Source organism: Oncorhynchus tshawytscha, linkage group LG01 (assembly GCF_018296145.1).
Source record: "Oncorhynchus tshawytscha isolate Ot180627B linkage group LG01, Otsh_v2.0, whole genome shotgun sequence".
NCBI classification, from domain to species: Eukaryota; Metazoa; Chordata; class Actinopteri; order Salmoniformes; family Salmonidae; genus Oncorhynchus; species Oncorhynchus tshawytscha.
Genome location: NC_056429.1, coordinates 73,926,941 through 73,940,984, shown reverse-complemented (window position 1 = coordinate 73,940,984; position 14,044 = coordinate 73,926,941). Strand labels below are relative to the sequence as shown.

Below are 14,044 nucleotides of genomic sequence, written 5' to 3'. Positions count from 1 at the left end.
TTTGCATTTGTAGTGCATAAAGGGTATCTTGCTAGGTGCACAACTGAATTAATGGGCAACTACTACCTGCCAAAAATATTTAATTACAATTTTCCCAGGCCTCAAAAATGGTCCCCTGATGTGGTTAAACATTATCGTGGGCTTAGAACATACATTTGTTTTTCTATATATAAAAAAAGTGTGATTCTGAGAGTGAAAACCTGAAAAATCTATAGTAAAATACAGAAAAACTATATGAAAATATATCTTTTTTTTGCCTTTCCTTTGACGGGCAGGCCATTTGGGAATATTTTTGGCAGAATTAGAGTATACCCACTTCTACAGGCATCACAAAACCACTGGATATGAAGGATACATCTCCACAGTGTCACAGCAAAACAGTATGATAGGTAGGACAATGGAAGGATAGACGGGAGAGGGGGAGACAACTGGGGAAGACTGGGAGTAGGGTTGGGATTGTTGTATCACTAAGGTCACTGGAAGACAGTATGATAGGTGGGACACTGATGACTCTTCATATACTTGATGGCGAACTTCAACTCCTTGCTTTTCTTCTCCCATTTGTGGATGGACATGAGCAGCAGCTGCTGGTCCACCTTACGACCCATGATGAGGAAGTTACTGCCAAGACTGTCGAGCTGAGCACAGGGGCAGTTGGCTCCGTTCTTTATGTACAGTGTCAGCTTCTTCAAGTCCTTCTTACGCAGGACACCCATCTTGAGCACCTTCTTCTTCTTCTGGGCAGCGATGAGTTTACGGTCGCCCTTCTCTTTCTTCACTTCTTTGATCTTCATCTTGATAGCTATGGGAGAAGGGAGCGAGAGAGAGGACAAAGAGAGGGAGTGAGGAGAGAAGAGGAGATGGAGGGAGGAGGGAGGAGGGAGAGAGAAAGAAAGGAGGGAGAGAGAAGGGAAAGTGACAGAGAGAGAGAGATGGAGAGAAGAGGAGAGATGGAGAGGGAGGAAATATGAAGAGTTATACAAAATTGGATCAATGACATCAATTTTATTTCAGATGAACATCCTAATGATTGTGTTGCCTTTAAACAACATATTTAACTTATTTGAATCTATGGTAGGGTAAACAGAGACAACTTAAATCCATGAGCTAAACAAAAAAAACATACAATCCATTCTTTAGCAAATCAAATCAGCCTAACATTGGACCTGATCATTCAAAGACGACAGTATATGAAAGCTAATCATGCGTTTTATGTTGTGACTTGGCCATTGCTTTGACAGCACACAAACGCATGCACGCACACACGCAATACGCAAACACTCAGATGCACACACACGCGGTTAGATCCCGCCCCAGGCACAGGGGTACTCTACACCTCTCTAGATCAGGGTTTCCCGGTCCTGGGGCCCTTCCCATGGGTGCCTTTGGTTTTTACCCTAGCACTACACAGCTGATTCAAATAATCAAAGCTTGATGATGAGTTGGTTATTTTCTGAATTCGCTGTGTGGTGCTAGGGCAAAAACAAAATGTGCACCCACCGGGGGCCCCCAGACCGAGTTTGGGAACCCTGGTCTAGAGGGTCATCATTTACCCCTGACACAACTAATCGCTATTACCCTGGGACTGCCTCAAGACTACATCCTCTGTGTGTGTGTGTGTGTGTGTGTGTGTGTGTGTGTGTGTGTGTGTGTGTGTACGCCCTAATCGTTGTCCCTCTATAGAGCACCTAAACACTACAATGGAAAGTTACACTGGTGGATGTGTCCCAAAATGGCATACAAAGTAACACACTATAAAGCAAACTATAAAGGGAAAAGGATGCCATTTGAAACGCAGCCCATGACAAACGTTTTTATTCCCTTACTTACTGAAACCCAGTTATAAAGCATTTATAATGTAAATATTCCTACATGTGGCACTGTATATTCCTCTATATGGTTGTTTACATTCTGGTGAACCACAAATAGATAGCAACAGCGTAGATACGTATATGCTATGACAAACAGAGCATTAAGCTAGTGACTCCAATACATTCATTTATACAGCTTAATGTATACACGTGAAGGCGGACTGCCCTATGTGTGTGTGTGTGTGTGTGTGTGTGTGTGTGTGTGTGTGTGTGTGTAACAGAGAGGAATTCTCCATGTGAACACACCCTGACAGGCAAAATTAATCATGTTGAGGGTAAGGACCAACATTGGTATGAAACATTGCTATGTTTCCAAACCGCCTGGAAGATTGCCATTTCACTTCTCGCCTGCTGTTTTATAAACATACATTCCATATTCATTTCATGCACACATATACACACATGGTCTTAGTATGTTCAGGGGGATATGTGTCTGTTTAGTGTTTGTGTGTTCCACTGGCTAGGATTTGACCTGAGACATTGCACAAAATAACGCAAGTAACATACAATAAAATGGCCATGGAAAGAGTTGTCTCACACAGTTTTCAGTGAGGAAACTGCAGGTTGGATGGCTAGGTGGGCCTAGTTCACACACAAACACACCATACAAGCACACACACACACACACGCACACACACACACACACACACACACACACACACACACACACACACACACACACACACACACACACACACACACACACACACACACACACACACACACACACACACACACACACACACACACACACACACACACACACACACACACAATGATGGAAGCTTCAAAAGGGGTCAGCTGTAAGTAAAATGCCCTGTGTGCCCACCTAGAGATATGTCATAAGTAATGTTCTCGGAGTCTGTGTGTGAGTGAGTCTGACCTATGTCCTGATGACAAGCTCAACCTGCTTTATACAATGAAAATGAAAGGAGCGAGAGAACGAGGGGGGCAGACAGACAGAGATCGAGAGAGACTGAGAAAGACCGAGAGAGACAGAGAGAAACCAAGAGAGAGGCAAAGGAGGAGAAAGTGACGGAGAGGGAGAGAGAGGGCCTGTCATTTTGAGCAGAAACAGCACTTCCTGGGGCGAGAGCACGTCAGCCTCACTAACACGCAGGTGTTGGGTATTTGCAGGACCACACCTAAGAGGGTTATACCTAGCAGGTCCACAGCCAGGTCTCTCTGGGACTGCTTTGTTTGGTCAGCAGTTTATTGCCAGTGACTGACTGGATATCCAGCTGCCCAGTGGGTAAAAACCTGACAATGTCAAATCAACGTCCAATTTTGGTAGCCTGATTGACAAGAAACTTTAATTCAACTTGAAATCATGTCTGAGTTATTGTCTATGCAATAGTCGGAAGACAGCTAGTTTCCATCCTCCTCTGGGTAAATTAAATGCAATACTGAAACTAGGAGGCTCTTGGTTCTCATGCCATTCCATAGACTTACACAGTAACTATTACAACTTCCGGAGGACGTCCTCCAACCTATCAGAGCTCTTGCAACATGTTGTCCACCCAATCAAAGAATCAAAGAATGAATCTAGTACTGAAAGTATACGCTACAGCTAGCTAGCATTGCAGTGTATAAAATGTGGTAAGTAGTTGACTCAAAGAGAGAGAATGTCACATGGAATGACGCTGGAGAGACAATGCAGGTACGGGGAGTAAAACATTTAATAAATAACGGACATGGAACTAGAGAGTAACAGTGTCAGCAAACAGGTAACACAAACAAAAAACAACTAATGGGTCAGCAGGGAACAGAGCAAGGGAACTGACAAATATAGGGGAGGTAATAAACAGATGAGTGAGTCCAGGTGAGTCCAATATCGCTGATGCGCGTGACGAGGGAAGGCAGGTGTGCATAATTGATGACAGAAGTGCATGATGCAGGGCAGCCTGGTGCCCTCAAGTGCCAGGGGGGGAAGAGCGGGAGCAGACGTGACAGAGAAAGGCAATAGTTGAACAGTTTTGAATAAATTAATTTCATAAAATATTAAGGAGAAGAGAGAGAGATAGCTATAATTGATTTCATTTCTTTCTTTTTCACTTTCACTTAGTTAGGTAGCGAATGCAGCTAGCTAATTTAGCCTACTCAAACACCCGGCTCAAACAGAGAGGGATGCTACGTTAGCTAGCTGGCTTTAACTATCCAACACTGGAACTCTTCCAAGTCAAGTTAAGCTTTTGATTTTATTAATTTATTTCCACTGAGGCCCGCCGGTGTAACTGCCAAACTGCTTGCTGCTGACTGTACACTGTACTTGTAACGGGTTTACTAACACGTTAGTTCTAGTAGCTATGTTGACTATGCCGTTAACATGGTGACAATGATGTAGGCTGTGTGTAGCAGTTAGCAGTTATGATATGAAGGTTGGCTTGGAAAGTTTTTTTTGCCTGGTCACAGAAAGCTGATGTGTTGTGGCCAGGCACAACTCCAACACCATCATTAAGTTAGCTGATGACACAACAGTGGTAGGCTTGATCACCGACAACGATGAGACGGTCAGGAGGTCAGAGACCTGGTCGTGTGTTGCCAGGACAACAACTTCTCCCTCAACGTGATCAAGACAAAGGAGATGATTGTGGACAACAGGAAAAGGAGGACCAAGCACGCCCCCATTCTCATCGATGGGGCTGTAGTGGGGCAGGTTGAGAGCTTCAAGTTCCTTGGTGTCCACTTCACCAACAAACTATCATGGTCCAAGAACACCAAGACAGTTGTGAAGAGGGCACGACAAAACCTTTAGCTGCACCATCGAGAGCATCCTGACTGGTTGCATCACCTGGTATGGAAACTGCTCGGCCTCTGACCGCAAGGCACTACAGAGAGTAATGGGTTAGGTTGGGTGTGTGTGCATCTGCATGTGTGTGCATCTGTGTGTGTGCATCTGCATGTGTGTTTCTGTGTCTCTTCAAATGGCTATCTGCCATCATACGCAATCATATTACATTCTAATAAGAGAGTTATTGTGTCATGCTTTTTCAAGCTATATTCCCTTGTTATTCTCCTTCATTCCCCCTGGACTCCACAATTTACCATTATTCAATCTCACAATTAAACAGACAAATAAATATATCTAGATGAGTTTCTGACCTCATGCTAGATGACAAAGAATAGGACTTTGGCTGCTACTCTAAATGTGAAAGAGAATGAAGACATTGGATGTGTCCCAAATTGCATCCTATTCCCTATATGTGACTGACCGCCTTGATTCGGTCTTATGTAGCAAAATTTGAAATGGTGTTTTTTACATTGGATAAAAGCAGACACACAGAGCTACAAAATGGTATATCATACACTACATATGAGGAACAATAGGAAAGTAATTGTGCTTTGAAAGTTGATAATCTTGTAACCTCACTTTTGAGAAAAATGCCTTTGAAAGTTTTGGTACCCAATGGAGAGCTCTTCTTTATCTACACCCATTCTGCATTGTTCACACCCTCTTAAGCTTTAGCCCCACCCATCTCTTTAGGGTTGGTGACTACAACTGTGCTGCTGGCAATGCTTTTTTTGTCATCAGATACGTCATCAGAGCGCACAATAGAACACTGTACTGTCTACACTCGGTTTGTTGTTAATATAATTATTTTTTTCATAAAATCGATTTTAATCAGAACTAAAGTTTGGTTGCTACGGATTTCACAACGTGGATAGCCTTTACAGCTGGGACTGCAAATTTCTGGTCCATTTTCTTTTTTGCATGGATTCTGCGAGTGCTAGCTGGCTGTACTGTGGACACCTGTCATTGTCATGGGAAAGACTCATGGTTATCTTTTCGTAGAACAACTGATTGCAGTAAAGAGCCAACCGGGATACTAAGGAGATCCTGAGGGTAATCGATGAGTACCAACAGATTTACGCTATGGAAAAACAACATACTCCATCATGGAAAGACAACCTCACAAAAGAACTTCAACCTGACAAAAAAAAGAAAAACAGTGTCTACAGACATGGACGATTTACTTACCGTTGAAGTAGAGGCTAGTGCTCTGGCTGGAATCCATGCGACACTGAAGAGGTTGTGTGAGGAGGTAGCAGGGCTGAGGGGGAGTTTGGAGTTCAGCCAGAGTGATATTCTCACGCTCCAAAGAGAAAACAAGACACTCACAGCCAAGGTAAAAATCCACGATTTCAACAGGGATTGTCTACTCAGGGAAAACAGGGTGATGAAGGAGTCACTACTAGACATACAAAGTCGTAGCATGCGTGAAAATCAATTTTCTATCTATCAATTTTCTATCTGGGAATCCAGAGTTCGCGATCAGAGAATTCATGCAATCCGTCTTGAAACTTCCTCTAGAGACTGTAAACAAGGTGGCTTTCCACCGAGTACACAGATTTGGAGCTCAGAGCGACAAGACCAAGGATCCCCGTCCGATCATCGCATTTGAGCACTACCAACAAAAGGAGCTGATCAAAAGCAGGGGAAGGGAACATAAAGGGACCAAATGTTTAGTCTCAATGACCAACTTCCAAGGGAGATAAACAAACATCATAAGAGACTGTATCCGGTACAAAGGCAACAATGGGAGAAGGGTAAGCGTGCCTTTATCATTGTGGACAAACTCTTTATAAATGGACAGCTATTCTGAGACAGCTCCATAACACCATGGCTGTACTAAATTCTACAGGGACTTCAGGTTATGAAAAAAGAAAGTATGGGAACTGTAAAAATATCTGAACATCATGAAGTGGATATGAACACACACGTACTCAATTACATGCTCGCTTACACATGCTGACTTATACATACAGTACACATACACACCTGATCTCGCTGTCTTCTCTCACTCTCTCTCTTTTCTCTTCTCTTCTCTCCCTCTCTCTCTATTGTCGAGAACGGTTTTATATTTTAATGTGTTTATTGTTTGTCTCTTTTTTATGTATTTGTCTACAAGTTTATATACTGGATGTTTACAACAAGCAAGGGGAAGATATCAGAATAGGGGTATTAGGGAATCATAACATTTGTTTTATAGTGAAGCTGTCTCTAGAGTAATGCAAGGTCTCTTTCATGTGAAACGTCAATTGCTATGGAAATGCTGGAATGTGTTTTTCAATGATACTAAAGGTAATTATGATGCAACTATGACGGTGACACGTATAGATTACAATTATCATCATGAATATTAAAACTATACGCACTACATGTTACACAAATAGACACTCAACGATGCAAATTGGCGGAGTTATTATTTATTTGGAAATCACACATTATAATCTTACACTTATACAGACATCGTACACACTCTCACTAAATCACATCCAATATCATACACATCAACCTACTCAGATTTACTACACACATAGTATCTTGTCTCAATTTTCTAACATCTGTGGGATTGGCTCACAGGCAAACAGGCAAGGGAATAAAACAAATATTGCGAGAACTCATTTCTTGAATTCTAAATATCAGACATTTGAAAGCTCTAGTTTTGACTGTCATAATACCTCTGATGGAGGTAACTTTACGAGCATTAATTATGGTCCATTTAGACTGAGAAAAGTATCTAGTTATGGTAAGTATCACGATCGTTGTTGTAAGAATCGGACCAAAATGCAGCCTGGTTTGGGTTCATCATCTTTAATTAACGTGAACCGGCAAAAAAACAAGAAAGAAGAAAGAAACGAACGTGAAGCTATGAGGTGCTAACCAGCAACTATACACAAAACAAGATCCCACAACCAACAGGTGGGGAAAGGCTGCCTAAGTATGATCCCCAATCCGACACAACGATAGACAGCTGCCTTTGATTGGGAACCATACCAGGCCAACCTAGAAATAAAGAAACTAGAATGCCCACCCTAGTCACACCCCAACCTAACCCAAAATAGAGAATAAAGGATCTCTAAGTTCAGGACATGACAGTAAGGGGTGAAATAAGTATAGCCATTTATAATTGTAACGGTTCAGCAGATTATAAAGAAGAAGATCAGTCTTTACATGGCTTAAAGAAAAGTAATATAACATGTACTGTTCACAGGAAACTCAAATATCAAAATAGATCTGGCTCATTAAATCTATATGGTCCAAATCAGGATGATCCATACTTCGTCTAAAACTATTTTTCCAATTTACTGAACTTACAGTTCATTATATCATTATAACACAGTTTTAAGTTCCTCAAAGGACCGTAAAGGTAATCACTCTACAAACTATCATCACTGTGCCCTTAAGGAAATCACAAATAATGGACACATTAGAAATAGTGGATATTTGGAGACTAAAGTGAGATATACGTACATGGAGGGGACTTAATCAAGCTAGTCGCCTTGACTACTTTCTTGTTTCTTTCTCTCTTCCATCAAAGGTGAAAAAAGTTATAATAGGAGACAGAACGCGATCGGATCATCATCTAATTGGCATTCACATAACTCTTATAGATTTTCCACGTGGACGGGGATATTGGAAATTTTATCAAAGTTTACTGGAGGGCAACTTATTTTTTACTAAGACAAAATGATTTATAAGTGAATTCTTACAGTATAATATAGGAACAGCAAATCCCCTTATTGTTTGGGATACCTTCAAATGTACCTTCAGGGGTCATTCAATTCAATATTCATCAATAATAAAAAAGCAGTTTCTGGCTAAAGAGACAAGACTAACAAGGGAAATACATGAACTAATAGTACAGGTAGATAGCAATAAAAACGATGTTACAGAGACAAAATAAGTTAGAGGAAAAACAAAAAGAACTTGAGGAACTTATTCAAGAACGATCTAATGAAATATATTACAAAAATAAAGCAGACTGGATGGAATATGGAGAAAAATGCACAACATTCTTCCTGAATCTCCAATACAGGAACGCTAACAAAAATAATTTGCAGAAACTCGTTACTGAAGACGGAGTCATCTATGATTCTCCGAATTATATTTTAAAAGAGGAAGATAATCATTTTTGGCAGATGTTCTCTTTTCCGTCTCATCCTCTCCCACTGAATGAAGATTACGGAAAGGAATTCTTTCCAAATAATATAAAAAATGAAAAATTATTAAATGTACAGAAAGATCCGTGTGAAGGACAAATTACAGAGGAATAACTTTTTGAGGCTATTAAATCCTTTCAGTCCGGAAAAACCCCAGGGCTTGATGGCATACTGGTAGAGGTCTATCAAGCCTTTTTTGATATAATAAAAGCTCCATTGTTAGATTGTTTTAACTACTCCTATAGAATTGGTAGTCTGTCAGGTACTCAGCAGGAAGGTCTGATTATTATTTAAACAAGACCCAGATGGCAAATATAAAGACCCAGTCTATCTAAAAATCTGGAGGCCCCTTAAACTTCAATGTTGTGATGCAAAAATCCTTGCGAAATGCATAGCATTCAGAATTAAAAGGGCTTTACCAGGTATTGTTCATCCTGATCAGACAGGTTTTTTAGGAGGACAATATATTGGAGATAATATACAACACTACTAGAAATAATAGAACATCATGAAACATCTAAGAAGCCAGGCCTGGTATTTTTAGCGGATTTTGAATAGGCATTTTATAAAGTAAGACTGGATTTTATTTATAAATGCCTGGATATTTCTCAATTTTGTTAATTCTCTTATAAAATGGATAAAAATAACGTATAGCAACCACAGGTGTAAAATAGTAAATAATGACTACTTCTCAGAGAGTTTTGAATTGTCAAGAGGAGTTAAACAGGGGGTCCGCTGTCACCATATCGTTATGGCCATCGAAATGCTAGCTATTGAAATCGGAATCAATAACAACTTAGAGGATTAGATATCCAAGGCTTAAAAACAAAGGTGTCCACATCTGCAATGTCTCATTGAAGATCTAGATAACTTTTCTGTACTCTCTGGAATAAAACCTCATTATGATAAGTGTACAATTTTACAAATTGATTCTTTAAAAAATACAACTTTTACATTACCCTGCAGTTTACCTATAACATGGGCTGATGGTTAAGTAGACATACTTGGTATTCATATCACAAAATATTTAAATAACCTCTCCACAATGAATTTCAATAGAAAACTTGTAAAAATAGACAAGATCCTGCAACCATGGAGAGATAAATAACTGTCTATTTATGGAAAAATTGCCCTGATTAACTCCTTAGTCATAGTTCAGTTTATTTAGCTTTATCTGGGACGCTAAACCAGACCAAATAAAATGTGCCTGTCTATATAATGAATATGTAATGCTCCGGGTGTCGTGGGTGTGGAGTCAGACGCAGGAGACAGAGAGTGCAATGCTGTGCTCTTTAATTGCACCAACGCACCACAGGGTGCTCACAATAATAACGGCCCCAAAACACAGGGAATGAAAAATGTACAACTGAAAATTCACGACCAGGAACAAACACGTTCCTCTACTACAGAGCCGAAGGTTACAATGATTAATCCCACACAACAAACAGGCGGACCGGCTGTCTAAAGAACCCCAACTAATCATCACAAACAGGTGCTACCAATAAACATACAAGGAGGGGGAGGAAAGACAATCAGTGGCTGCTAATAGGCCTGTGACGACGACCGCCGAGCGCCACCCGACCGGGAAGGGAAGCCACCCTCGGTCGGACTCGTGACAGAATATGAATTGGGTTGGTAGAGATTATTAAATATAAAAGCACTAAACCCTAAATGGTTCTCAGGTAGCTCATCCATTGTTTAAGAATGGCCTTTTTGCCTTTGTGCAGATGGCCATGTTTAATTTTCGAATGAATTGAAAATGATACTTTTTTTCAAAGTATCTCTCTTTTTCAAACAAGCATTGCAGAGCTGGCTACAAATTCAACTTCATCCCCCTGAAAAGATGTAACAAATATTATGTCTGAACTCAAATGTGCTGGTTGATAAAATACCTGTATTTATTTGTTTTTAAATTATATTGTAAATTGGAATGGTAGAGTTATGTCCTTCATGGAATTATCAGAATTATATGGGAATGTCTGCTCAATCCAAGAGTACAACCAATTGATTACAGCATTACCCCAAAAATGGAGGAGGCAGCTGGCAGTGAGAGGAGGTGGGGAACTGGTCTGTCTGCCCAATATAAAGGATCAAAACTGGCAGAGGAATAAAAATAGCATAAACAGGAAAGTATACCAGTTTCATTTGAGGACCAGGATGTTGACAACTGTGCCATACACATTGTAAAATAGTTGGGAAGAGATTTTTGATGTACCGATTCCATGGTACAAGGTGTATGAGTTGATATATGACAACGCAAGATTCAAGACTTCATGCTTTTCAGCTGAAATGATTACATAAAATTCTTGCCACCAACAAAATGTTGAATATTTGGGGCATAAAATCATCGAAGCTCTGCAGATTTTGTTGTGAGGATACAGAATCAATAGACCATTTATTTTTGTATTGCCCTCAGGTAGCCTGTTTCTGGTCTCAGGTTCAGGAATGACTGAAAATGCATAGCATTGAACTAAAATTGACCCTAGAAATAGTACTGTTTGGAGATCTGGAGAGACCGGTCAGTCAATTACTAATATACTAATACTCTTAGTAAAAGTATTTATCTTCAAAATGCAATCTGTAAATTCTATTCCATTAGATAGATTGGAATTGTACATTAAGCATCACAGCATAGTTCAAAGATATGTGTTGCGTAGAAACCCAAAGTGGGTTGCCAGCAGAGATAGATGGGATGGGCTGAGGGAAGCTGAGGGTTGGTATGTGGAATAGGAGACAAGTGGGAGTGCAGTTGCTGTGCGGGATATAGAATGATTGTTAAAGATAAACGTTTTTTTTAAAGTACAAATAAATCATAATAAAAAGTATGTTTGAATGACACAGAGGGGCAGTGTTTTTACAACTAATGTCGGTCTGCCTGAGGCTGAGTGCTCTGAAATCGTAGATAGCCAGAGCGAATTTAACAGCTTCATCTATCAACAGTTGTCGCAGTGACATTATATTGAAATGGTTACCTGCGTAGTGGAGTCTTTTTGTTAAGACATGTAGCTAGCTAGCTAGCTAGGTAAACCATTAGCCATAATCCCAACTCATGAAGTTACTACCCTGCATACATCTGCAGGTAGCTAACCAACCAAGTTCAATGTTAGCTAGCTAACATTAGACTATAACTAGCAAAGCAAATGCCTCCGAGATACAAATAATAAGATCATATACGTAACATTAGCTAGCGAGCCAGACAGCTAACATTAGCTAGATAGCTAACAGTACACTAACTTGAAATGAAAACGACCTTCTGTCAAAATTAGAAAGGTGTAATATCTGAAAATGTAGCTAGCTAGACTATCTTACCCGTGCTCTGAAATCGGAGTAGATAGCCAAAGTGAATTTACCAGCTACGTCTATCAACAGTTGTCGCAGTGACATTCTATTGAAATGGTTACTTGCGTAGCTTTCTAGACTATCTTACCCATATACATCATAGACGCTTCTCCCTGTCATGGATGCCATGGTTGCCCTTAGTTTGAAGATGTAATCCAGAGAAAGGTGTTTTCTCCATCTACTTAGCTATCATACTCTAATTCCACTGATTTCAAAACTCGGTCCTCCAGAAAGTGGTGAGCAACACTTATGCTGTTATATGATGCGATATATAAAAAAAGCTGCTTAGACAGGATTACTTACACATACTTACCTGCTCAAATACACAGAAGCGTGCTATAAGGCAGACCAATCCGAACTCATCTCTCGGCATGTCCAGCCCACTCATTATCTCAGCCAATCATGGCTAGCGAGAAGATTGCTGTCTTTTTCTGTGGCTAAACCAACTACAGTAGGCTCATAATTTAACATTTTAATTTGCATTTACAGATGGCATACAAGTCTGTTATTAAGGAACATGAAACTTTACATTCCAAAAGGCATTTCTGCCTTTTTAAAAAGTAGTGACCTGCGAAATATGGCTAGCGCAATGCGCGTACAGTGCTCTGGTTTTGACTTGGGTTTATAAGGCTTTATGCACTATGTAGGGAATAGGGTTCTATTTGGGACACATTTGTGTTTCTCTTGGATTTTATTAATGACACTGTTCCGCCATGCTTCAACCAGAAGTACCTTCTCATTAATTAAAGGTATGGCTGGTATCATATGAACTGAGTAATGGACAGCAATAATATTTTGGGTAATATCTTACATTTTGGGGTGATACATAAAAGAGGTTATAGTGTACTCTGTGTTCTCATGTACAAAAACATGAAAGACGTAGAATATCTTTGCTTTAGTTGCTTGTTTTGAACAATGATTGATTGCCACTAGAGATCTGGACAGCTTGGGCAATGTCCATGATTATCATAATCATTCAGTGAATAGTTCTACACAGCGTGTGTAGAACGTGTGTGAAACTCGTCAGTCTTTTATTGTTCTGTGAAATTAAGGCTAATCATTGCGAGAAATTGTCAAGAAACTGAAGATCTCCTACAATGCTGTGTACTACTCCCTTCACAGTACAGCGCAAACTGGCGCTAACCAGAATAGAAAGAGGAATGGGAGGCCCCAGTGCACAACTGAACAAGAGGACAAGTACATTAGAGTGTCTACTTTGAGAAACAGACGCCTCACAAGTCCTCAACTGGCAGCTTCATTAAATAGTACCCGCATAACACCAGTCTCAATGTCAACAGTGAAGAGAGTGAAGAGGATGCTGGCCTTCTAGGCATAGTTGCAATGAAAAAGCCACATCTCAGACTGGCCTATAAAAATAAAAGATTAAGATGGGCAACAGAACACAGACACTGTACAGAGGAAGATTGGAAAAAAGTGTTATGGACAAATTAATCTAAGTTTGAGTTGTTCGAATCACAAAGAAGAACATTCATGATACGCAGAATAAATGAAAAAATGCTGGAGGAGTGATGCCATCTGTCAAGTAGGGTGGAGACAACGTGATGGTCTGGGGGTGCTTCGGTGGTGATAAAGTGGGAGATTTGTACAGGGTAAAAGGGATCTTAAAGAAGGAAGGCTATCACTCTATTTTTCAACGCCATGCCATACCCTGTGGACGGCGCTAAATTGGAGCCAATTTCCTCCTCCAACAGGACAATGCCCCAAAGCACAGCTCCAAACTATGCCAGATCTATTTAGGGAAGAAGCAGTCAGCTGGTATTCTGTCTATAATGGAGTGGTCAGCACAGTCATCGGATCTCAACCCTATTGAGCTGTTGTGGGAACAGCTTTATCTTATGGTAAGAACATCAAGCCAATCCAATTTGTGG

At 40.3% G+C, this 14,044-nt stretch overlaps 1 protein-coding gene across 2 annotated transcripts in view; it reads right to left on the bottom strand.

Moving 5' to 3' along the window:
- Window positions 1–258: 258 nt before the first annotated feature.
- LOC112256580 (secreted frizzled-related protein 5) overlaps window positions 259–14,044 on the bottom strand; it is a 33,825-nt gene continuing 20,039 nt past the window's right edge. For both annotated transcript variants that reach the window (XM_042325393.1, XM_024429915.2), the window contains one exon: window positions 259–802. In XM_042325393.1, the coding sequence (XP_042181327.1) occupies window positions 474–802 (329 nt within the window). In that variant the 3' untranslated portion in view covers window positions 259–473. The remainder of the gene's footprint in view (window positions 803–14,044) is intronic.